The 26,888-nt window shown below is 35.1% G+C and overlaps 2 protein-coding genes across 3 annotated transcripts; both read right to left on the bottom strand.

Moving 5' to 3' along the window:
- Positions 1 to 1,958: 1,958 nt before the first annotated feature.
- LOC118041701 (histone H3-lysine(4) N-trimethyltransferase ATX1-like) lies at positions 1,959 to 17,839 on the bottom strand. The gene is given in 28 exon segments (XM_035049175.2): positions 1,959 to 2,363; positions 2,796 to 2,942; positions 3,012 to 3,115; positions 3,390 to 3,485; positions 3,683 to 3,760; positions 3,843 to 3,904; positions 4,022 to 4,306; positions 4,697 to 4,895; positions 5,079 to 5,147; positions 6,926 to 6,982; positions 7,225 to 7,286; positions 7,360 to 7,425; positions 7,502 to 7,619; positions 7,870 to 7,917; positions 8,203 to 8,346; positions 10,382 to 10,549; positions 11,036 to 11,133; positions 11,296 to 11,388; positions 11,610 to 11,815; positions 12,452 to 12,556; positions 12,669 to 12,792; positions 13,621 to 13,840; positions 13,948 to 14,022; positions 14,116 to 14,166; positions 14,439 to 14,588; positions 14,591 to 15,013; positions 17,126 to 17,241; positions 17,548 to 17,839. Coding segments are annotated over 27 exon segments (3,651 nt in total). The 3' UTR covers positions 1,959 to 2,363; positions 2,796 to 2,800.
- Positions 17,840 to 18,424: 585 nt separating this feature from the next.
- On the bottom strand, positions 18,425 to 24,066 carry LOC118041777 (uncharacterized). Of its 2 annotated transcripts, none has more exons than XM_035049269.2 (5): positions 23,910 to 24,066; positions 23,451 to 23,651; positions 23,015 to 23,239; positions 19,709 to 21,925; positions 18,425 to 19,270 (listed from the first exon to the last, which is right to left on the bottom strand). In XM_035049269.2, the coding sequence occupies exons 1-5, from the start codon at positions 23,950 to 23,952 to the stop codon at positions 18,576 to 18,578; spliced, it is 3,381 nt and encodes a 1,126-aa protein (XP_034905160.1). In that variant the 5' UTR covers positions 23,953 to 24,066; the 3' UTR covers positions 18,425 to 18,575. The 2 variants fall into 2 exon arrangements, with proteins under 2 accessions (XP_034905160.1, XP_034905161.1); XM_035049270.2 differs by having other exon boundaries at positions 18,425 to 19,243.
- Between the last annotated feature and the right edge of the window lie 2,822 nt (positions 24,067 to 26,888).

The raw sequence follows: 26,888 nt of genomic DNA, 5'->3' as shown, positions 1-26,888 counted from the left end.
CCAGCACAATCACAGAGTTTAGTAGCTATTAAGATAAATGGATCACATCACGTTGCAAGTTAGATTGTTTGTTTTAATGTTGAAAAAAATTAAAGCATTTCTAACATGTTTTTCAGGGGGGAAATTTTGACCATAAATTAAAAACCTAATGCATTTTGGACATCTTTTTAAAAAAATTGAGACAATACATATTAGACAACATTATTTTTTAACAAAAAAAACTCTAACATGACAATGTAGTGGATCGACCCGATTAACCTGGGTTAATCTCCTAAACTCGTGATCCAAGTTATAAAACTATGAATAACTTTGTAAAAACAAATTAAAATAAATTACTAGGCTCAATTCTTTATCAACTCAAATTGATCGATGAAATTGAAAAAAAAATCAATTAAAAAAAGGATAAAAAAAAAATCATAGTGAGCCTGAGTTAACATGGCAAACTCATGATTCGGATTATGCACCCCACCATATTTAAAAATCTTTTTATTTATCAATTATTTTTCATTAAATTATATGATAACTAGACATATTGCCCTCTTTTTATATCAAATCATATTTATATATATAAAAAAGGATAGGACATGATCATAGGACTATAATAACAAAAAAATCTGACTTTTTTTAAGTTAAATAACAAAAAAAAGGCATTCAAATAACAAATAATAAAATTAATTTTTAAAAAAGTTTTAGGGGCTAAGAATGCATCAAACAAAATAAAAATAAAAGAAAGGTCAGGCGGTTGGGCTTGTGCGTGCCATTGTTTTTAATATTAGTGTGCGAACAACACATCGTTTATAGCCCTATAAATCGATTATCGGAGAGTCAACAAAAAATAAGGGTTAGGATATTTCATACCGAAAAAATCACTTTTCAAACCTTTTTATTAAAAAAAACATCTAAAAAAAATATTATTGAGACATTAAATAACCCATAAATTAAACAACAAAAACAAAAACCAACTTGAATTCAAAAAATTCACTAGGCTCAGATTTACCTTCCCAGACAAGAGAAATGCCAAAAAATATCCAAGTAAAACTCCTCTTATTAAATAGAACCCATTTACACTAAGAATATCTTTTTTTCATGATAAAAATTTGATGTGAACTAATAATATTTTCTTTCTATCACTTAAATCAAGTGACTTTTTCTCTCTTCTCTCAAACAAGAGATTTAAAAATAAAATAAAAAACAAAGTTTGGAACAAAATTTAATTTTTAAAAAACTAAAAGAACTAACAATGAATCATCTGGGAAGAAGGATTAAAATGAAATTTTCACACCAACTTTAAAATCTTCTCCTATTTTCCCTATCTTTTTCACTTCAATCTCTTGTTTTTGAATCTTTTCTTTTCTTAAAAAATTAAAAGCAATTACCATTAATTTGACCGGTTAGAAAGCAAAGCAAATCACAAAAAAAAAATAAAAAAAAAATTAGAAACTAAAAATAGCATAGCATCACAATCCACAATACTAATTGAAAAAATAAAAATAAAACATAAAATTTAATTCTTAATAGATCAAATGTTGAATAATGAGCATAAAATTATCTAATTCTTAATAAATAAATTGAAAAAAGAAAAACGGAGCATAAAATTTTGCTTTTAAAAATAATATAATCTTTATAATATGCTTTTAAAAAATATATAAAAAAAAACATTATGCATTTAAAATATAAAAAAATCAAATTATCCTTGATTATTCTCATAATAACTAATAGGCCTAAAGAAAAAAAATCATTTTGCCTCTAATAATAAATCAATTGATTATTTGTCAAGAATAATAATGTGTCTAGTGAACCATGGCTTTCAGAACATAGACATGAAGTGCAAATTACACATACCAAAAAGAAATTGTATTTTACTAAAGAAATGGCATAATTATAATTTTTTTTCTATTTTTTACTGTAGCAGCAATATAATTGCAAACTTTTTTTAAAAAGAGATACACAGTGAGATCAAAAGTTTGAACAGCTCATTGAACTGGATGAATAATGAGATTTCATTTATCTGGTTCCATAAATATTACTGTACCTATCTGTGGAAAAATTACATAGCGAGGCAGAGTGTCCACCTGTAAGCTGCACTGAAGTGTTGTATGGACAGGTAAGATCTCAAATGGTGAATCAAGGTTCAGAAAGTTTACATGTTCTGGGAGGGGGAAGGAACGAGGCGAAGAAGCGGAATCACTTGATTTTTCTTTACCGGTATAAGAAAAGAGAAAAGGTAACAAGAATATAGGACCGCAGAAACAAAAATCCACAACCCTTTGGCATTGCAAAATGGCATGCTAGATGAGCAAATTGTGGAGAGGACACAATCTGTCTTCAGAAGTTTTCCAGTCATATCTGGTCATGAGAAATCACTGCACAAAGGAATTGGAAAGAATAATCAATACAGGGAAGCAGTATTTCGCCGATGGAGTGATGTGATATCAACAAAGAAAAGGATTTGCAAGAGGGGAAAACATTGAAAAAAGAATAAGAAAAATAAGATCGAACCAGACAAGGTTTAACACCCAGCTCTGAATGGAGAAAGATAAAATGACAATACAACAAGCATGGAGATACACATGAGGAGAGTGGCAGTGCATATGTAGGCCCATTTGTGGACGGGAGCACCATTATCATTTTGACCTGGTGCATATTACACAATCATGGTTCTTTATGCAATTGAAATTAAGAAAAATGAATGGCGTGCCCTTCTGTTTACATGTTTTTTGCATTAATAACCCACATTGAATTCAACAAACATTAAAGAGAAGCAAAAGGACAAAAAGACTTTTAATTGTGCTTACCTCTTTTATTCTCCTTTCCAGTCCGTCAATTCGCTGCGAGGAGCATAGAGCTTAGCCACTTGCTCCTCAGCTTCCGTGTCATTAACCACACCACGGCATCTAGAGAAGCCACAATAGCATGCTAGTTTTTCTTCAATTGAGAAAAATCTGAAAGAAATAAAGTCAGCATCTCAAGGAAATAAAAGGAACTTATTTCACAGAGGAGTCGAGGGAAACCTATAATCATATGTGAGTTCCTCCCATCTTTTAATATCTCTCTTTGCAAATATAATTATATGCTCATCACCGTTAACGCTTATAACTCTTGAATAGCAATTGGGCTGCAGAAAAGCAAGAGGAATTTTAACATTGATAAAACAAGTGTAGAAATAAATAACAATATCAGAAGCATATTATCCATGTGACCATTCACCTTCAAGCAAGTCTAAAAAAGTTGAATGAGAGAAAAATGCTGTTAAGGTGGATGAATTTATCATATGCCAAAATTTATTAATCATAAATCTTTTCTATAAATCATAAATGACAGATCATTCCAATACATTTTCTCGTTTGTAATAGGTAAGACTTTTAGAAAGGAACAGAGGATACACACACCTCACATGAGTGATTAATCAGATGGGCAATACTTCCAGCCCTTGTGGCATCAATGACTCGTTTATCATCAATTCTAAACATGTAAGTCCCAGCACCCTGAATTAACAAGGAAAAGGAAAGGTAACCTTCAATCTCAACAGCATTTTAAAGGACTACAACATGGTAAGCAATCAACCTTTCAAAAATAATCACATTAGTTTTATGTATTATAGTTCATAGTTGTACTAGAAGAGGCCACAAATACATGCATACAAAAGGCAAGGACAATGGCAAAATTCTCAACAGAAACATACCACTAATGAATTGTAGATAAAGTGCTCTCTCCTATCAGCTATTGGAGGTCTGACTAGTTCACCAGTATATTCAATGACCTAAAAAATCATGTAGTTATAAGTTAATTCCAAATACATGACAGAAAGAAATGTATCATATCACATGAGCAATTTAATTTACCATGTCTCCGGCTCTATGTGGATGCTTTGCAAAGATGCCAAATCCATGGATTCCAGATTTGCCTGTGGCATGATACATTCTCGATGGTCAGAAAGAAAATAACAACAACCACATAGAGTTCCAAATGCTCCTTCAAATAAATTGGAAACTTCAAATAGAAATTTGGAATACCAACTTACCAAATGCTAATCTCTTTCGGAAGGTCTGCCGCATGTGTTGATACTTTTCAGCCATAGAGAGAATGTTACTAGGAGCATCAAGCTGAGAGGCTCTTAGCCTTTGAAGACTAGAAGAGAAGCCAGAGTTAATGAGTCCATTAGAAGCAAGTGTACATCCTGAAGACTCATGTTGAGAGTAACCACCAACCAAGTACGGCTGATTCTCTACAAACAATCGCTTCAAGGATGCAGCAGCAAGGACTTCAGGTTCTTTCCGTCCCCTTCTCCCAAAATAATTGTAAGGCTCTGCAAGCATAAAAAGACATAAACAAAAATAATATTCTGGTTTTTTTATCTGATAGATTCAATAAAGCAGCTACTCATATAATAAGGAAACATTTGCAAACAAAGATGTAATTTCTATATGCCACCAAAGTTATTAGCAATTCAGATAAAACTCTGCTGCAAACTTGAAGGTCAGAAACAGTACCCGAAGGAAGGCATGCTTGACAGAGAGCAATGGAGACTCTTAAGTGTTATAAAGTCAATGGTTGCCAAGAGAATCATAATTGAAAAAATAAAAGGTTAACAAACATGTTCTTCCCCACACATGTCAGAGGGTAGGAAATAAAGATTTTTTTAAGTAACTGGTCGTGGAAGAACTGCAAAAGCACACAAGAAAACAGAAAAGCATACCTGTACGAGCACATCCTGATAGATTACATGGTGGGATGTAGTCAGAACACCGACGAGGAATTTGACCAACCCGTTCATCTGTGACCACACGCTCATTAGATGGCTGCCTATGCTTCTTGCAGAAGGAAAGTAAGCGAATGCACTGATCTGCATCATCTTCATCAAAAGAAAGGAGATAGAGTCTGTCCTCATCCTCAAGCTGTGCAAAGATAGAGAAAGATAAAATACAGGAATATATAAGCTATTTTTTCTATCAACAACTAGAGAGAATAAATATATAAATGCAGACATGTATGCAAGGATGCACTCAAGCACGCACACAAATATATATATTTATATATGCAAACACAGTACAAATCACTGAATGCTTGATAAAGAATACCTCAACACAAAGGCCAGCAGCGCGTGCACAAAGAGGATGATATGCTACCCGACAAGCGTTGTTTGAACACTGTAAACAATATTCATTTCAAAAGGGTCACAACTAAGCACTACCAAAAAATAAAGAAAGGAAAGGAAAGAGATGAGAAAACACAAGTGAATTATTAAATAAAAGATGTAAAAATATTAGCTTTTTTATCCTTCTCTTGCTAGGCAAAAAGGTCTCATATATTAGCGTTTTTTCATTATTTTTCATAAATAAAAAACAGTAAGAGCTCTTGATGGAAAAAAAAAAATAATGCACACAATATAGAAAGATAGCCCTTTGTCTAATAGCAAATTCCAAACAGACTGAAATGAAATTCATAAGAATATACACTTCTTAATTAGCTAAACTGGACCCTATCGCCTGATACATGCCAGTTGCCACAATGGTGGAAACATGCAGACTCGTCTATTCTTACATTATCTGATAGTTTAAGATATGTGGAACAGGCCTTTGGTATTTCTACAGAATCTATAGTGATCCAGAATAGAAGGGAGGAAATTGCATGAAAACACTTAGTGAGTTCTAGATGGGAAGAGCTTATGAAGATGTACAATATTCAAATTATTTGCAGTGTCTCGTTGAAGCAGAACTCAATAATCTTTGTGGACCAACCTTCTTCAAAGCAATTATTAAGGAACAAAATAGTTTTAGGACCTTTACAAAATTCTGCTTCAAGAACTTCCAGAATCTCCTTGGAATATTCAAAAAGACTAGAAATTCCACTTCTTTTTTTTATTCTTACTTTATACTCTAAGAGGATGCCTCATTCTCCTTGTAATCCTTCATTCTCACACACAGTAATTCATTCTTATGTTACCCAAAAAATAATATATACATCCATTTTTAGATAAAAGGTTTTCTTAAAATACAAACTGATCTGATTTCATCTCAACAGTTGATATTTTATTAGAGTATTCATCTTAGGGTAAAAAGTTGAATCCAGGAAAAAAAATATATACCAACTGTTTACAACTTTTCCATGCTCCTAAGTAATCTTGAGTGATAACTTCAAGATTCTTGATGGTATAACAATGTTTGGAACCCATGCAGTTTCTTACAACTCAAAGTTCACAATAGAATTTTCCTTGTGTATCACAACTTGCACTTTCTCTAAATAACCAACTAAAATTTCTAATGCATATTTCATGACTGAAGTTCTGTGGTGAATATCCAGGGGTATCAATCTGCTACAATTTATAGGGAAAAAGCAAACAAAAGAATCTCATGAAGATGATAGGATCACTTGAATACCCTTCAAATGCATGCATTTCATTTACTACATTAATTAGAGAGCTGAATATCATCCTTCTCAGAATGGGGCAATGAATGACTAGTAGTCGAGAGAGAATTCACTGTCTCACTGAGAAGAGCTGGGCTAAGGTTTCTTATATTTTCAATCGCATCAGCACTGGTGGCTTTTGGAAGAGTTGATGGGGCAGACAGCACATCAGCTGCGACAACTACAATGCAAATCTCACTAGCATAGTTATGGTTTGGCAGGGAGACAGTTCCCATTCACAAGATTTCAATTCAGCAACGCCAAGTCCCTAGCTTTCTGTACTGGTCACTCACATACATTGAGCTTATTAAAGATGAATTGGTTTTTGGGCGAACTCCAGAAAACAATAAAACTATTGCAAATGTTCCAGCACAAATTAAATAAAGATAACTAAACAAGAATAGCTACATAAGAACAGGGAGCACCAAAAAGGAACCAGAAAGCTATGCAGAAGCACCTATCCAGAAAGTCACAATACATATTAACATGAATATTATCACTGGATTAATTATGAGCTTACCTGGATACAAGCTCCATAAGCTACACCACATATACTGCATAAAAGCTTCCAACGATCCTGCTCAGTCACATAATCCAGATTAGAAGGAAAACAAATGTGCATTGCTTGATCTCAAAGAATCTGATTGTAGTGATTCTTAAGTCAAGAAGCCCTTGTAATACTGGCTTACTACAGCACACCACGTAGCACTCAGTGTGACAAGGTTACAGAGTGTAAATACAAGGAATAAACAAACACACACCGGAAAGGAACATTCTATAGAACAAGAAAATGCAAACTGAAATAACAAGCCAATGTACCTTATTGATTCTATTTAGCCCATCAATGGGCTCCATTCTCTTGACATCAGATAGGCAAGTTTCTGCAGCATATAAGGTGTGTCACCATAAGTCTTTATAAGGAAGGAAGAAACAAAAAGTAAACTAGATTCTAACCAGGTATCCATATGGCACAAGCCAAATGAGCCCAGCGTCCATCTGTTGTAGGCTTCATAGCACCACCTAAAGGAAAGTAAATTCACAGATTCAGTGGTGTGGCTCTTAGCTATAAGAAAGGTGTTCTAAGACAACCCCATACCTATAACAGGACAAAGGCAGCATGGTGGTGTGGAGTCAGGAGCGCCTGGTCGGCATAAATTGCATAACCACAGCACACCATCAACAGGTTCTAATTCCCCATAGCATCTGGCATGGACCTGAGCAGACACCAATTTCGATTAAATTGTTGGTAGGACTAGAAGGATTGTAGATATGAAATGAAAAGGAACAAAAGGTTAAGTCACCCCAATATTCAAGAGGAAGAATTGTTACAAAACAATATTAAGTAAGGCACTAAGAGTAAATAATGAGAAAACAGTGCCATTTTGAAAAGCTGCGGTCACAACACAATCCATTACGCAAATTCCATGAAACTGACAACAGAAAAACAAGTACAGAAACCCTTACCATCATTCTGCATTTGTCACACTGCAGGAACAAATTGTTTTCGTATTCCTGAAAACAAAGAGCTGCAATTAGAAATTTCTAACCATGGTGAAACATCAAAGTAGGAGTAATAGGAGAAGGATTCCCATAGTTGGGAAACAAATTGAAGACAAGAAGCCTGGAAAGCAAGGCAAGTTATAAAGATATAATGTGAAACAAGGAATTTTAAGAGTTTTTCATGCATGGTTCCTTTATAAGCCATGACAGAGCCGGGGTTGGTTGAGCAACAAGTAAGCATGTTGCTGAACCAAACTAGTGCTATCCATGCCTTATGGGGAGAAGTTAAGGTTTCACCTCATCCATATGGCAGACATTGCACTTATCAAGGTCTTTCCAATCAACACGAACAGGTCTGTAACCAACAGGTATGCCTTGATATCTTTCAGATGATAACTTGCACATGGACAGTTTGGAAGAATGTCTGGATTTTGATAATCCCTGTAAGAACCATTGGAAATTAGTGTAAAATTACAATCAAAATACAAGGTATTTGAAGAGTAGACACTCGTGCAAGTGTGCACAAACACCATAAGCTCAAAAAACCTCTGAACTTCCAACAACACTATAAAGACACCAACTGAACAAAATGCAGGATTCACTAGTCTAAAACTTTTGATATGGTGATCGATCACATAATACCAAAAATACCCCAATACTGCCAAAAAAATTCAAGGAACTTGATCCAATTTAAGAATAACAAAAAAGTTAAATTCACTAGGCCACCTAAGAAAAAAATCACGTCATCACAGAAAACAAAAAATTAACCAGATGCTAGTAACATAGTTATAGCAAAGTTCTAATACATCAATAGTGGGTGTCATGTCAGCTCAACAGATAATGATAGAATATTCATGATTCTAAGGAATTCTGATTAATGGTGAAAATTTAGATTCAAGGGTTTTCTTTGCTTCGGTTAGATTTGAGGGTTTTCATTGCTTCAGGATAGGGGAATGAGGAGATAATTTGCTCAGTTGTGAGAGTTATTGTAATTGTAAGCTAATCACAGGGAAGTCTGGGTCTACATAATTCTGCACATTACCATATTGTATTGTGCAGTCCTGAACAACATCACCCATAAGCAAGAAGCTCACGTGAAAGGTAGATGGTTAACAGATTCAGCTGCCTCTTTGCTGAAGATCTTTTCTCTTTGAGGAGGTTATTTAATGGTCAAAGTAAACCCCACACACCCACCCAGCCACACATCCCAATCTTGTGCCCTTCTGCAAAAACCACATTCCAAGAAGCGAACCCATAATTTACAGCTAACAAGAGCTCATCAGAGCATCTCTATCCAGAATTAGTTTGAAAAGTTAAAGACAAATAGTTTTACAAGATGTTCACCATAACATCAACCATGCCAAAACAATATAGAACCCCTCTTGCTAGCTTAAAATGAAAAAAAGAGAAGTGTTCTCATCCTCTCATAGTCTGCACTCCAACAATAAGCATTCCTGGCTTCCCTGAATATCCACCAATTATGATTGACATCCCACTCATACTTAGCTTCAACAACTGATCCATATAAATTATTTGATTCCAACATGAACTTCCCAAGTGACTTCCTGAGAATACCCTCATTAAACATGGAAAAAAAAATTGATTGCCAAATCACCCATTAAGAGCATTTTTTTGGGGCATTTGGGAGAGAGGCACTCCAGGATTCTTTGGAACTGGAACAATGTTTGTGGTGGCAGAGTGTAGGTGGAGAGAAATTCGAGAATTGTTAAAAACAATTTACTGTTAGGAGATAGAATAGTTATTTTGGCTTCCTAGAGTTTCTACAATAGGAGATATAGAGGTGTAATGCTGCCTTAGATGACACTTTGGCGGAGCTGAAAAGTATATTACTATATTTTCTAGATATTCTATTGTTGAGGATGTATATTTCTCATTACTGTAATTTTGCAAATTTTCTTCTTTATATGAGTTTTAAAAACAAAAGTGATAGAACAACTCTCTTGCAGTCCATTATTTTTTTAGATAACAGAAAATTGTATTAATTGCAAATGGAATGACAAAAGCTTGATGGAGAATAATCCATCCTCCCGAATAATAAAGCGAAGTGAATTACATAAAAGAGAAGCTTAGCCCCGCTGAATAAGCTAAAAAAACTCCCCTGAAAAACATCTGAAGCATGTCTAAAAGCGTACTAGTTTTTAAAAATTCTAGCATTCCTCTCCAACCAGGTACTCTAACACTCAACTAACTTAAAGTTCTGAAAAGTTTCAGCATCCAATGAAAAATTAAAAGAACGATTCGAAATCAAATTACAATTATGTAAAATAACAAAAGTAGGTTTCTATCTTAAAAGAAACTATCTACAATATTCCACTCCAACCCATTCATTATCCATTTGCCTAGCAAATGAGTGATTCAGAAGGTTCCAGCACAAAATGGCTGGGAGAAAATGACATAAATATAAAGTAGGTCCAGATTAAGGAATTTTAAGGCCATAGAATACCAAGATGCACACCTTAATTAATTTTATAACTTCAGGATTGGAGAACCCAAACATTTCAGAACCCGATTTGAGTATTCTTCTACTCACCTTCAGTGCTAAAAACCATTTAGAAGTACCATCTTGCATCTTCTTATTTTTCTGTATATTTATCCAGCAAGCAGCTGGAGTGGGATCCTTTATCTGCAAAAAAAAAAAAAATTAAAAAAATGATATAATCAATTGACACTCCTTCAGCAGGTTGACACTAAGCAGTGAAGCAAGCAACGGCACAAATGGTGAGATGCCAATTATATTTTAGGTTTGATGGATAGGAAGAAAACAGCTGAAGACAAAGTGAATAGATCATAGTTTATTGATCATAAAAGTCCATTTATTGACAGCAACATGCCAATATCAGGCAAGTACAAAATACCAACAAGTTCTATTCTACCCCAATCACGCAAAATATGCCCTACAAAGTTTGTGTTTCCTCGATCATCTTTTATCTGTACATGAAATGTTTATGGTAGTACCATGCAAAAGGTTAGTGTGACCTAAGATGGATAGTACAAAGAATCATTTAACAAGATGAGATAAAAAATAGTTAGATGAGGAGAGTGGCATGCAATGCACAGAGATAATAGGAGTACACATGTAATCGGTGGTTTAGACCTCATCATAACTGACCTCCTCTCCATTATCCAATGTCACTCTAAATAGAGGTCGAATCTTTGACTCGGCATCTCTCAACACTTCCATCTTATACATCATATGAACATTTGGATCTGAAACCAGAGTCAAACAAAACAAAAAAGAGAATAAGTCAGGGAACTAATAAAATCAAGATGATTAAGAAAATGAAAAAGAAAAATCTCAAAAAATGAGTTCATCATAGCATAAAAGATGCAATAAACATATGTCCCGCAAGATATTTGAAAAATAACCACCTTTTATCGAAGTAAATTTCCTCAGGGCAGTATACCCTTCAGGCCAGATGAATCTGTCATCTTGGAAATGTTCTGAGTCCTTGACAATCTTTCCTGCGAGGACAATGTACAAGTCTACGAGTGTAAATGAATGGCTGCAACAATATAAACTAATTACATATTAATACCCAGCCTCCCCAATTAAGTAGCAGGACGAGGCTGCAGGTACTGTGTTGCCATCAAGAAGAAAAAGGTGGTGAAATGCACAAAACATGTTCAATCATGTCTTAGATAAAACAAAACACAAGAAGCAAATTCCAAAAGCTGAAACTTACCGAGGCTTATTATTTGCAAATCCCCAATTACATAAGGAGAAGTACCCAGCCTAGCCAATATCCTTCGAATCCCTCCATCTTGTATGCAATCTTCTCCTGAATCTGTACTCCCTTCATCCTCACTACTCGCACTCTCACAGCTATCAGCTTTCATGCCATTTTGCAGCTGCAGCATTCTTCTCGGAAGCTTTTGTTCACTGAGATACCTGGTCAAAACAAAATGATCACAGCATCAGGATCCCAACAGTCCATGTCATATTTTAAGTATTCTCACAGTTTTCCAACTCTTTATGATTGAAAGAACTGCACTGTATAGCTGCTCCACAGTGAGTCTGTCCAGTGAAACTTCAGGTAAGAAATAGATAACAAGAAGGTAAAGTAACAATGAAAGTGAGGCCTATCAACCAAAAAAACTAATTGTGCAGGTACAGAATATTGGTAACCAATTCCAGAGCCTGAGCATCATCAAGCCTTTAGGACAAATTCCAAGGATTCTCAACGTAGAAAGTAATTCTATTGTGGAGTAACTGAAAGGCCGTGTCAGAAGTGTTATTGGCACATGCAACCCATTTCCCAGGTTTCAAAACAATAATGCAGGTTATATTACAAGAAGACAAGCACAAGATGGTAGGGTCCCTAATATAGTAACCTTCGTCAACTCAACAAGTGATGAAAGCATACTATATTGATAAATTGACTACAGAAATTAGTGACAATCCCTATACATCAAGAGGGATTCACAGGGGCATGATCACAAATCTGATTAAATAACAAGTATTCAAGCGTGAAACACCACACTCTCATGCCACTTCAACGATCTGAACCCTTAAAATCAACCTTACATTTTCGCTTCTTCCAAGCTTCGAGTGAAACGAGGTTGCTTGCACTTTAGGTGGAAAGAAGAAAGAAGTCCTTTGAGAAACGAGATTGCCTGCTTTGGTTTAATTCTGATAATAGAAAGATCAAATATAAAGTCAGCCTCTGAGAAAAATAGATGTCCTACATATTGGGGAGTGATTGACTGCACCAAAAAACTCCAAACTTGTAAGAACAACAAACCTTGCAAAATCATGGGTACCAAAAAATTGCACAGATACTGATCTTCCTCCAATATTTTTGCTTAAGCCTTTATGATTGCCAATAAGTGCTTCATCTACAATAATTGCTGGCCACATAGCATGACCTGCGCTAGAACAATTAAAAGATATAGTTGGTGTAAAACCAAAAGGGTAAATTTATCTTTCTAATGTGCTACACAAAATGCTTTCTTCAAAACCCGAGAAAACTAGCACAATATAGTGTACGTGCTGCTGAGTGCAACAGTTTGCATGTTACAACGCCTGCCTTTACTGTGCTGACATTCAATCTATCGAAGAGATTAATGCTAACTCAAGTTTTGAATAATTAACTGATGATAGCACTTGCATGTACATAATGACAGAAACTGCCCAGGCATGAGGATAGGAATCAAATAAATGCAAAAGATCCTTTCCACCAAAATCCTGGTTCATTAATGCATAGCCAAACAAGACCATCCAAACACAAATACAAAATAGGCTTGATACAAGTTCTTAACAGAATCATTGATTTTGTTTCCTTTTCTTTTTGTTTAAATTACCCGGTAAACCTTTTTTTTAATGCCCTCGATCTGTGTGCCGGTAAATGACCATACATTCAATCAATAGTCTTTCTAATCCAGCACATTGGATTTCCTTGACCCTGGAAACTATAAGCATTATTTAGTCAAGAATTAGCATGTTGGAAGAAGTAAAAATATGTTTTGCAAAAGCAACACAAGAATCAGTTTTAGGTCATAAGGCCTCAAGCCTAATCTAAAGAAAAAAGGATAAGGTTTTAGCTCGCAATTCATATCTTGTGTAACAGAGCCTTGATATTTCAAAGCATCTCTGAGATATCTTCAGGTTTTTTATGGTTAATGTCAGTAATGCAAATAGTGAAAACAAATAGAACGAAGACAAAGACAAAAGCCAAGAAATTTTGGTGGCAGAACCAGTGACTTTGGCCCATATGATATCCCCAGGGTCGAGATCTTGGCAGTCATCCAAACTGGCAGCTAACACAACCATCTCATTGTAATCATATCTATCACCATCTGTACTTTTTACAGAGACAGTCAGGTTCAACCGCTCCATCTCCTCATGAGAAATAAAAAATTTTACTTTCTCGTTCGAAATTATTAATTCCTCTTTATCTCCATCTTCATATTCAATCTGCATTCAGTTCATCTCCCATCAACAATAGTACCCCATCGTATCCTTTGAATTCTAAAGCTGTTCGAAATTTTGAATAAAAATATAAATTGGGCAGCAAGCCATACATTGTATCGATTGGTATCTGCAATGTGCCCAACAACACGTCCAGAATACCATTCAGCATCCATTGGCCAGTAAACCTGTAAAAATCAGCGTTATCATGCATATAACAAAAAGGTAAAGAGAGATGGAAATAATCTCACGAATCCAAGAGAAGTAAAGCATATGCTTGCCTTGCATGGTAACCCAATGAATGATTTCGGATCAACACCATCAAAACTCAAAACCTATTGAAAGACAGAATTTTTTACAACCCATTAAACAAAAAACTCACATGAATAAGCAGAAACCAGCTGTAGGCCAATGCAAAAGGTCAAAATGAGATTAAAATCCATGCTACATTGTCTCAGCACCTAAAATGCAGCTTATAAAGATTAAATACTTTACCGAAAAAATTCAAATTCCACCACTCTAATAACTGAAAGAAAAATTTACTACTTTCGTCAGTAATTTTCAATAAAATCCATCTCAATTAGTACATTAAGAGAGAAACCCACCTGACCCATTTTTTACTAGTAGCTGGAAGGGCCGAAAATTTATCAGAACTCGTAACCATAGAATCACGTTTCTTTCTCTTAAAATCCCCAATCTTACTATTACTGTTGTTAGTATTATTACGGCAATCCCTTCAATCGAGGCTATCAAAATCCCTAGCAAAATATTAGAATCGACACCCAATTTCAGCAACTCCTTACTCCCCGCCCTTCTCCTCTTCTTCTCCTTGTTCAACTCGATCATCGACTCCTCCTCAAATTCACAAAAGTCGCTCTTCACCGCCTCCTTAGGCTCAGCGGCGCGTGAAACCAACGAATCAAAAAAGGCAGGTCGGGGGGCCCGTTTTGAACGGCGAGAGTAAACGTGGAGTAAAGAAGGGGGGTGGTCGCCCCGTGGATGGTGAAGGTCGTCGTGGTGGTGGGGTAAGAGCTTCCGGGCTTTAACTTTCTTTGACATAACGTTGGATGATCCACAGAGAGATGCGGCAGAGTAGACACGGTCCAATGACACGTAGCGTATCGGGGTGCCCCCGGCTTCACCTTCTTCGAAATCGAGAGGAGATTTGTGGATTTTATTCTACTGTGTGCGTTTGTGGAGAAGTGCATGAATGGGTGAGGTAGTGAGAGAGAGAAACTGACCTGTCTCGAAATTGGGGAAGGAGAGAGGGAGGGTTAGGGTTTAAGGATTTGGATTTGGAGGGAGGGAGAGATTTTCCCAAATTATCAGTTTCCCGCCCGCCGTGTCTAAAATAGGAGAGAGAGGGCTCCCGCGAGCAAGGATGCCCCGATAATCTATCAATCCTCGTGTTAATTTTCTTAAGGTTTTTTTTTTTCTTTTTTTGGTGACTGGGACTGGGAGAGGGAGAGAATTTCACAAAAGTACTTCGCACGTGCCAAACATTATGTTATAAGAAATTGCTGATGTGATGGCAAGATATACTTAACAATTTCCCTGATGGGCTCCCCCGGCTTACCTGATAACGACCCAAAAAACATTATATTTTGATTTTTCTATAATTTAGTCCCTTGTTTTTTTGAAAAATTACGGTTTTGCTTCCTTCTATTAGTCCTACATGTTTATTGATACATATTATACTTCTTCAACGTCTAAGATCAATACCAAGATCTATGCAGCCAGTCCAAAAAACCCTGCTTTGCTAGCTTGTGGTGAGGACACAAGCACCTGAGAAAATATGATTTTGGCACTTTTTACTTTTTCTTTTTTCTCATTTAAAAAAGGGCACTTTGATAATGTTGTAGGTTTCACACACAAAAAAACATCAAAATTGATTTTATTTAGTGATTTTCGATCATTTTAATATGTTGATGTCAAAAATAAAAATAAAACTGAAAAATAAATTATTTTAATATATTTTTAAATAAAAAATCATTTTTAAAAAAGCATCTGCACCATAATATTAAGCATGACTTGAAGATCATGGTGAAGTGGTGGAAAATTCTGTATAGATTGGATTTTCCAAGTATATGTCTTGGATTAATGGAGTGATTGGACCCGACCACTAGCTAGGTATTAAACAAGGCTACTTTCATGATCACATAAAAAAATAAAGTCCCTCGTAAGCAAGGGCGGAGCTGGTAATAGTTAATAAGGGAGATCAAAATTAATATGATAGGATATATTATTAAAAAAATCTATTTATTTGAAATAGAAATTATTGTATATTTTATATCTAAATATTAAATAAATTTTTTTAAAATATTTTGCAGGGCAGACCCCTACTCGTCTCCTCCTAATTCTGCCCCCTATTGATCATAATAAAGATTATAATACTCGATTACTCAAGTCAATAAATATACAAGGAAAAAACTACATGGAAGCAAAATATATAAAGAGATAGCACGAGGTTTGAGGAGAAGGACGTGATTATGAAAAGATGATCACAATATAAAGTAATCATGGTGTAAGAAGGTGATGGTAATGACCATAAAAAGATAACCAAGAGGTGTTAATAAAATTAGCTATGATCAAGAGATGACAGCAAATATAAGATATAATTCTGAGAAGATATAGCTTAAATCAGTTATGTTTGAAATTTGTTTTTTCAAAAATTATTAGTTCAAGTACTATAAATTTTATAATTATTAAATATTTATATAATCATTAATTTCAGGATTTCGAGAAATTAGTTGATGTATACGCAAACTAACCCGAACATCCACTATTAAAAAAAAAAATTACAAGGTGTTGACCTAAAAGTGATAATGATTTGAAAGTTTTAATCAAAAAAATGATTGTGATTAGAATGTGGTAATGACCATAAAGCTTAATGACTAAAAGGTGTTAAGCAAGAAGTGACAATGTTCGATGATCCTGCATTTATGGAATCATCGAAAACCCTGAAACCAATAACATTACAGTAATCATGTGATAGTTCTCCAAGTAATAAAGGGTAAACTTTAGATAAAATTAAAAGTTATAGTGAATGGGAGGGGACATAGGAAGCACATGTGAAGAATCCGCAGCCACTTATTCCAGTGTGAAACGTAAACTTCCAACAACAGTTGCCATGAAGGGAAAATGGTGGCGGAAATGGAGCGTCGTTAGCTTCGCCGGCAACCTCGTAATGCCAAAGACTTTAGCATTAATGCCCACCCAGTTGACCCATAACAGGATGCTGTCGTTATACTACAGTCACCTTCTGTGAGTATTAGCATTCAAGATTTTTACCCAGAGGGTAGCACGCCTGGCAAATTCTCCTCTCCTCTTCAAAAGGGAGATAGCTCTATAATGGCGCAACCCTCTCCAAGCACACTGTAACAGGAGACCATGACCAGCTTTCCAATCTATAAACAAAGATGTTTGTGGAAACGCACCAGTTGCTCTCACATGCATGGACGCGGCCAGGCGCCAGTAATGGCGAGAGCAGCGGAGGAGAATTAAGCACATTATACAGAGGTTGATGATCTGATCGGAGTAATCTTGACGAGCTCACATATCCTCAGTCCCCGTTCATTTCACACTGCATTTCACTGTGCTTTGCTTTTAGACTAAATTTATGAAGTCAACATAAGTCCTCCTTTTGTTTTCTCTAGCATTAGTTTCCAGGGAAGAGCAGGCCTCTTCACAGCTTCTGGGGAAGCCTCCCTTACCAGAAGCAGAGAGAGCAAGAGGATCGGTGTTCATCTCCACCCGTTTATAAAGAAGACCCATCTTCCTCCACATCTGTAAACACTCTTTTCCATCAGAACCCATGTCTTCTGCATCAAAAAGAATTCCAAAAGTGACCATATCAGGTTCCACACAACGTTCTGGGAACTTAGAGAGGAAGAACATCAAGCGGGTGAAATCTTTCATCTTCAAATATGATAGCAAGATGATGCTCGCAATTGTTATATTCCAACAAGTGTTTGAATCTTCCATCTCCCTGATAATAGCATCCATGCCTCTTCGACTCAAAAGACAAGCATGAGAAAGGTGTTGGCACAAACAATATCAGTCCGAGCAGGTCTAGAAAGTAAGATCAACGGCCAGGCGTGTAGTCTCGAAAACATGTAGTTTGCTATATTTTTTTAGTTTGGTATTCTTTTTCAACGCAGGCTAATATAGGGTAATATGGAATTGATTTAAAATTGAATTTTATAATTTATTTTTTATAAAATTATTTTTGTTTTATGACTTAAAGCTATAATTTTAATAAGTTAATTCAAATTTAGTAGTTATTTTATATATATATTTTTAATTTTATTAATTAAGATTTAGTCTTTATAATTTATTTTAATTCATATTTTATTTAATTATTCTAAATTTAATAGATTAACTCGAGTTAAATAAAATATATTTTTAATTATTTTTATTTTTTATAAAATTATTAGTCTTATAACCAACATGCAAATTAATAAGTGAATGTAATCAATTCAATCTATTAATTTCTTAATATTTATATATAAAAAAATAATTCTAAATATTTATTTATAAGTTTTTTACTAATTATTTAAGTTGTATACCCGTCATATTGCCCAATAACAATGGATCAATCTCTGATTTTATAAAAAAAACTACTAAAAAGACATTAGCAATGTCTACTAGATTTAACATAGTCTTTACTATAGCTAGTTCGGTGGGGTAAATCCCACATGCATCAACATTCCTATATTATACAGAGAGGGCATTAACTACGCTAATTTACAGATGAGCAGCAAACAAATTGTGCCCAGTATGGTCTTCCCTTGACTTTCCTCTTCTCTCTCTTAATATCTGCAGGGTACCTTGCTGGAGAACTCCATGCTCTCTCTTCCACCTTGGCAGGCTCCCCTACAGGTTCTTGAGGAGCCAGAATGGAGCTCACTGTTTTAGGCAAATCACCGTTGTCTTTAGCTGCGGGGCTATCCTTTTCAACCGGGATTTCCTTAGCATTTAGTGGCTTGGATTTGGTTTCCATGCTTGCCTCGCCCAAAAGGCTCTTCAAAGGAGCATGTTGTGGGCTCCTCAGAGAAGGGCGTTGTTCGCCGGTGCTCCAGTTTGTGACCTTGGCAATAATCTCTTCGTTCTTCTTTCTCCCCTCTGACTCATTCAAAACATTGGTAATGGAAGGAAACCAACCAGCTTGTACAGAAGCAGCGTTTAGCTGTTGTGGGTTCCGTGTTGTCTGGCTTTCAGATGCAGCAGCTTTCTGGTTAACCACATCTCTAGGTTCAACCAATGTCATGAAAGATGGGGGATCAAAAATATTTGATGTATCAGCATGTTCTGTCCCAGAAGTAGCTATCGGCTTCTTCAAGGTGGCTTTCTCTGCTTCTGGTAATGCTTGGGAACCATTTGATGGCAAAGGCTCAGCATCAAGAATAGCTGGTATATCCGATTGGGTAGAAAGCACTGGATTAGAAACAACAAAATGGATTGAATTAATGGAAAAGTGACAAACCTTGTTCTGTAAAGGTATCAAAATAAAATGGTAGGCGTCATGGAAAGGATGGTTTGCAAACGAGCTGACAACACTTGTTATAGATGCTCTACGGACTAGGGAGCTAATCCTAATCAAGAATAAGCAATAAAATGACAAGAATTTGGGTTGCTTAAAGTTTTGTTTAGAACATAGCAGCAATTGTAACAAGCGTGTTTTTTAGCATCGTTTAAAACACCAATTGAAGTTCAATAATCTAAGGAGATTTATACAACACTTTGTATTATGCAAATGCAAGATATGATGGGGCTTTGGGTCCCAGTTAGCCTCTACATGTCACACCTACAAAAAAATATAATGACATCAAAAGTAGTAGTAAATCCGGAATTAAATTTTCATTGCAAACATACCTGAAACGGAACCCCAGTGACCTTCCAAACTATCAGTTTGGCTAATTGAATCAACTGAAAAGTCAGTAGCAGATGCAACAACCTGTTGTGCAACTAAGTTATTGTCACCTTCATCAGGCAAAGACTCAGGAGTGTTCCCAGATGCAACTCCGAGAAAATCTCTGGCCTGATTATCCGCAACAGGGGAAGAATTTTGAAGGGAAGATGAAGGTTCTGAAGGAGAAACTAGAGGCTCTCTCACCATTTTGTCTTCAGAAGACTTCCATAATACCTCAGCATCTCCACCACTATCTGATTCCACGGCTGCACTAACTTCACCAGCACGCTCAACTTGTTGATTGGCCATACCATTGCTTTCAGGTTCCTTTCTGCTTTCCTGAGGATCCAAAACTCCACCTATATCTGTGTGTTCATGTTGTGGCAACTTGCCCTCACACACATTAATATCATTCTCTGAGATAAAACAGGATTCGACATTGACAGCAGATTCAGGTGTTGTTTTTGGCCCCCTCAAGAGATTTTCCTCCCCCAATCCAGATACAGAATCACCTTCAGTTACAATTTCAGACACATTGCATCTTTCTATTTTACCCTCTTCAAGACCAGCAGCTTTGACATCTCCAAGTACGTTGTTCCTTTGATCAGCTTGTTCAGAGGGAATACTAGCAAGTTGTGGCAACTTTCCCTCACACACATTAATATCATTCTCTGAGGTAAAACAGGATTCGACTTTGAAAACAGATTCAGGTGTTGCTTTTGGCTCCCTCAAGAGCTTTTCCTCCCCCAATCCAGATACAGAATCACCTTCAGTTACAATTTCAGACACATTGCATCTTTCTATTTTACCCTCTTCAAGACCAGCAGCTTTGACATCTCCAAGTACGCTGTTCCTTTGATCAGCTTGCTCAGAGGAAATACTAGCATGTTTAGAAGTTGGTATCCTGTTTTCTGCAAAACTCTCCTTTGTATTTCTTTTGTTTTTGTCATTTTCACCTACTTCAGAACTTTCAATTTTATCTTTTTCATCATTACCAGTATCATCCATGCCAATTAAGTTTGTCTGCCTAACTTCAGCATCCATTGGCACAACCACAGTGTTAGCATCAGATATGGCTTTTGTAGCATGCTCTATAGAACTCGTTAGAGATGAAGTTTCACAATGATCACAAGGTACATCTTCAGGAGAGTGAACAGAAATGCTCTTCTCCAAGTCACCTGTCACAACATCTGTTACAACAACTTCTGATCTCTGGGGCACATCAGCTTCTGCTTCATCAGGCAATTCTTCAACAATACGCTGGCTGGTCCCATCTTTTGGTTCAAGGTTATCATTCAAAACATGCATATTGGATGCAGAGACTTCAGTGTCCTCAGTCAATGGCCTTGAGTTAAAACCCCGAGGATTGTTCTTAAGGTCAGAATCCTTAACATTGTTAGATACTTCAAACGAATCCATGTTCATAAGTTGGGGCAGTTTCCCTCCTTCGAGGTCTTTAAAACCTTTAACCATGTTCTCAGCATCAGCAACTACAGTTATGTCATTGGGAACTATAAGCACATGCATATTTCCATTTCCTTCTCCCTTATTATCATAACTCACAGCTGAATTTACAGAAACAGCAGAGTCGATTTCTTGAGAATCCCCCTCGATCTGAGCAGTGGAAATAGAAGAATGTGCAGGTTCAACCAAATTAACTTCAGGGGAGAGATCATTTAAAGACATTCCAGAGGCTAAACCATCAGTATAGCCTCCTTCCTTCAATTGAAGGACTTCTGCAGCAGGCACAGGCTGTGAAGTTACATCATCCATCTTCTGTGACTCAGATGCCACCTCAGATGCATCCTCAGCATTGTCATCGGTTGAAACCACTACATCCAGTAGCTGTCCATCTAATTTAGTTTCTTCATTTCCTTTTGCATCAGTCTCTGGCAAATCCTCGACAGTGCCGCTCTTCTTATTCTCTTGTGATGCATCTGTTTGTGTTTCAAGTTTGACGGGGATTGAGTCCCATGCAGAACTTCCATTATCATGGCTATGCTCAAAGTCAGATTCTTCATCTCTACAATCTGTTAAAGATCTGGTCATGGAGGCAATGGTAGCATTCGAGCCATGATCTAGGGAGGACTCTTGAGCACTTCCAGACAGATTAATTACTGGAACTTCAGTACTTTGCATTTGGATGTGGTCAGCTGAATTGCTTGGGGGTGGACTGATAACTGCATTGTTCCATAAAGTAACAATCAAACCAACATGCTTACTGGATATAAAATGTAACAATCTTAAATCCACAAAATCTATCCCCTCATTTTCTGGGAGGGGAGTATTGTGAGTCTATTGGTAAGTGACTACAGGATCTGAATCAACGCACATGGAATTACTTGTGCACATCTGCTCAGAATCTCATTACTTTCCTTCTTCAGAAAAGGGGCAGAAAAAAATGGACACTTATTAAGAAGACTAATTTATAAAACATTTTCATGAGAACAAAACATTACTAAAATTTACACAGCTTAAATACATAAAAGAAATTAAAAAAAAAATCGAAGCACAAAGTATAACTTCATCAACCAAAAAACACGTGCATCATGTATAATGGAGTGGAATTACAGGCATCTCTAGGCAAATCAATATGCGCGCTTATTTGTATATAAGAAAAGAAAACAAAATAAGATTAAATTACCCCAGAAAGCTTTTACACGCCTAAAATGACATTCAAAGCTATAAATATTCCAGGAATAAAAAGCACGATTCAAAAAGAAATATCCCGCATAGCAAACCAGATGTAATCCAAATAAACAGAATCCAACTGTGAAACCCCGGTGGCTTCTCACTAAAAGGTCTCCAGGGTGACACATGACCGTTCCAAGAAGCTAGAGATGGAGCATGTCAAACAAGGTCCATCAAACAGCCCAGAGGTCAAATCAAAAGTTCGTGGGTCTTAAAAGCGTTTTGTCACAATTAAACCTTCTTGAGTACCCTGCCTATCAATCCAGAATCCCAATTAAAGCTTTTCTCGTGTACTAGCAAAAGATTCTACTTACCATCGTACATCACATTCCATGATGCCTAGTGGCGTATTTAACCCACCCTACCCATCACTTAAAATGACTCCATCATGGCCAAGAATACAATCACAGTGATGAAATGCAGCCTATTTACAAGAGAGAGTCACAGTGAATTAAAATACAACTTCCGACCAGTATTGAATATTGCAGCTACCCAAGAACGCATTAATCATATTATAAACTTAGATGCAGACAAAACAGCACAAATCAATTGATTATCTGGTCCCGTTAAAAGCTGACCAGTAACTGAAGCATCCTCGGATGATTGAGCAGTGGCTTTGTTGATTTCCAGGTTAATTCCTGGTTCTTTAACATCCCTTGTATGCTCAGCGGTCGCCGGACTAGATCCGCTTTCAGGAAATTCCGCAATAGCATCCGTAAAAACATCATCTTCTGATCTATTCGATCTGCTCCCTACTCCACCACAACCCTTCTCGTTAATACCTCTCTCCAAACCTTTTGGACCTTGCACAGCCAAATTAACAAATATTGGTCAAGAAAAAAATGCAGCGTTTCTCTCAATCAGAGACCAAGTACAAATATTTATTTCAGCTTATCCTTAAGCAGTCCAAGGCTCCCTTAAAAAAACAAAATCTAGCATCCAAAACAGTAAATTCATTCTCTTCCCGCATTTTATAAGCGATAAAAAACATAATTCTCTAACAAGAGTTCTCACTAGAGGTTTTAGGATCTTCATCAGAACCATGGTCATCATCAGAAAGGGCCGAGAGTGGAGTCTCCTCAGAGTCAACAAACTTGTATCCTTCAAGAGTTCCACAGATCTTCTTGTGTGCACGCCTGTGTCTTGCACTTGGATGTGGGTTTGGAAAGGGCCACCCACATTTGTGACAGACATAAACTCCATGGCTCTCATGCCCTGCGAAATTCAAGAAAAAACCAAGATAATCTCACACACACAGAATACATATAGAAAGTGAATTTCCACAGAATGTGAATAGAAAACACAGCCCGTAAATATTTTTCCGTCGAAGAAACTAAAAAAAAACAGACACCAAAAAGAAAAGAAAAAAAGATTTCGAACAAACATATTCTATATATCAGTACCAAAAAAAAAAACCATTAATTGAAAAAAAAACAAGAAGAAGAAACAAGAGGGTGGAGTGAAGAAACAAACCTGGTGTGTGTGTAGGGTTCTTTCTGGGATCTTGGCTATCCATTTTCCAAGAGCTGGAGAAAGAGAGAGTGTCGCTCTGCGTTGACTGGAAAGAGAAAGAAAAACAAAAGACTGAACTGAGCAAAAGCAAAGATTTTAATTAACAGTGAAGAAATGTGTGTCTTTTTTGGGCTTGGAGATGAGGGCAAAAAAATAATAATTTAGGTCCACCATGCAGTACGGAACACAGACAGACCGTGACGTAATGATTAACGGCACATGCCCCCGCCATCCTATCCTCTGTCATATGGGGTTGGACACCGTGGGCCTTTTTGTAATTGTCAAGGGTAATATTTCTCATGAAAATGCAACTAATGTTCCATCGCCGATTTTATTAATTAAATCTTATATGTAAACTATTTTAGATTTAGAAACATGTAATTTAGTATACAGAAGGATTTTTTTTTCTCCCGATATTTGGAGTTATTTTCTGTATTAATTGAGATTAATTTTTGTCTTCATAGTTTTAAAGATGGTTTTTCACATTAAGTATATCTAATAAATTGTATTAATTTAATATTCGAGTTCAATAATAATAGTAAAAAAAACATGTGTGCTTAATCACAAATATCCATTTTATTTTTATATGAACTAATTGTAGATGTTTAGACTAAATTATACGAACTAATTTTATTTTTATTTTTTATTTTTGTTTATGTTGAAGATCATCCCTTACAACAAAACTAATGCATTCAACAAAATTAAATTAACAAAAGCACTAAAATACAAATTTTGCCCTTGGAATCCAAAAAAAGAATATAATTCTAGCGTTTTTTTTCTGGTTTTTTCCGTTATTTCAATGGCCATCAGGAGTTAATTTATTAGTTTTAATTTTGGAAGTTGTTGGAGCGCCAGGGAGCGGACATGTTCGTGCTTTTTGGACGGGAAGGGCGGTGTTTCCGGTGGACAGCCATTCAGTTATGCGGTTAAAGTATCGTTGCGTCCTTTCTTTCCTGGTGTGCCTTTTCGCTTCTTTTTTTTATTATTTATTATTGTTTCATTGTTTGATTTTATTTTAATATTGTACCATGGATTGGCTAACTTCTTGTTGCAAAACTTGAAGGTTTATTACGCCATCCGAATTGATTCAGGTAAAAATAATTATATAATTTTATGTTTTTAAATATTTATTTCCAAGTTATCATGGATTTTGTTTTTCAAAAAATATATTTATTTACTATCATTTCTTATTTTTTTAACACCTCATTAAAATAAAACTAACTGATTAAGCTCAATTATAGCTATAACTAGAGTTTTTTTTTTTTTTCTTATTTTATTCTAAACGAGTTTGCAATACTCTGATTATTGTTGCTTTCTTTTATTTTTTATCCTATTTTTTTTTATTTTAATTGGTTTTTTTTAAAAAATATTTTTTTTAATTTATATTTCAATTAATAACCCTCCTCTCTGTTAGTTTATATTTTACTATTTAGCTTTTTTAATAGAAGCTTTTATTAAAATAATTTATGTTTTTTAATAAATAAAAATATTTATTTTTAAATGATGTTTTTAATATATGTAGTCTTGCATAAGGTTTTTATTTATTTACTTTGTTCAGTAAATTTCATGTTAAATTTATTTTTATTATTGTTTTTCTGAATAAAAAATAATATTGATAAATAAATTTAACAACCACAGAATGAATTAATTTTCCATGTTATTAGATTAAGTGTTTTGATTTACATTTGTCACTTGAGTTTTTCAATTTAATTTTTAGTTATCCTTGGTTACTTTTCTTTCACTTATTTTCAAAATATTTTTCAGTTTATTAAGATTGTTTATGTTAAAAAAATGCATTAAAATACTTTCTTATTTATTTTTTAAAAAACAAATACATGGTCAGTAATAAAATACGGGTCAAATAACTAATTATAAACTACTTGCTGTCTTTACAAAAATTAGAACCCTGCTAGTTCTACACTCGTGTTTTGATGTGGAGTGTTTATTTTTTTCTGGTAAAAAAAAAAAAGCATGCTTTTTAATGTAGTTTTTATATTAAAAATTTGTAATTACAAATCAAAACACTCATACATGTATCCAATTAATTAAATATTTTATAAATAGATAACTAAAATTAAAATATTTAATTTCATAACATAATTCATATACTTAATTATATTTAACAATCGTGTTTTCTATAATATTTATTGATGAAGAAACCATCTTTGCCAATGAAAAAAAAGTTTGAGTGTCAGAAAAGGAAAAAAAAAAACACCAAATAAAAAAACAGTGAAAAAAAAAGGACTCGGGTGCATCTATGTGAAACTGGGCCGCCTATTTCTTTTTTTTGTTTATTAATATTTTATATCTACGAAAAAACTAAAAAAAGCACGATCATAACAAAAATCAAAATGAAAAGGGGAAAACACTCATTGGAATAAAGTTTTATTTTTGTTTCTTCCCAGGCAGTTTATTGTTTTAATTGTGCCTAGAAAATAAAAATATTTAAAATATCATGGAATGAAAGTTAATGTTTTTTACAAGGCCATTTAAAATATTGTTTCTGTCATCATATTTAAAATGTGTTATGGAATATAGTAGTTGTTATTTTTTTAAATATATTTTATTCTAAAATATATTAAAATAATTTATTATTATTATTTTTTAAAAAAATTATTTTTGATATTAGACATTAAAATGATTTAAAAATATAAAAAATAAAAAAAAAAAAAAATAAAAAGTATTTTTAAAATGCAACTTTAAATACACCCGAATCTCCACATGATTCAGTTATTTTTTAATTAAAATTAAAGTGAGGACAGGTAATAAATACATTGATCTTTTCTTGACTTGGTTTTCACTACTCCTGTACAGTTGAAAAGTCAGTTACACCAACATTTTATCCAAACACAGTTACGCCTGTAACTCCTTGCTCGAGGACCATTTACCTGCCCTGATTTGGTTTGGATTACTTGTTTATAAATGACGTGGGCCAGCCAA

Source organism: Populus alba, chromosome 14 (assembly GCF_005239225.2).
Source record: "Populus alba chromosome 14, ASM523922v2, whole genome shotgun sequence".
NCBI classification, from domain to species: Eukaryota; Viridiplantae; Streptophyta; class Magnoliopsida; order Malpighiales; family Salicaceae; genus Populus; species Populus alba.
Note: the sequence above shows the minus strand (reverse complement) of the source record. Positions and strands in the feature narration are given on the sequence as shown.

What these genes read in the sequence shown, in the direction of transcription:
- LOC118041777 (XM_035049269.2), bottom strand. Translation starts at nt 23,952, where the DNA reads ATGGATAGCCAAGATCCCAGAAAGAACCCTACACACACACCAG. An exon ending in TGAAGATCCTAAAACCTCTA is followed by an intron (nt 23,240 to 23,450) that starts GTGAGAACTCTT and finishes TGGCTGTGCAAG; the next exon opens with GTCCAAAAGGTTTGGAGAGA. An exon ending in CGAGGATGCTTCAGTTACTG is followed by an intron (nt 21,926 to 23,014) that starts GTCAGCTTTTAA and finishes GGAACAATGCAG; the next exon opens with TTATCAGTCCACCCCCAAGC.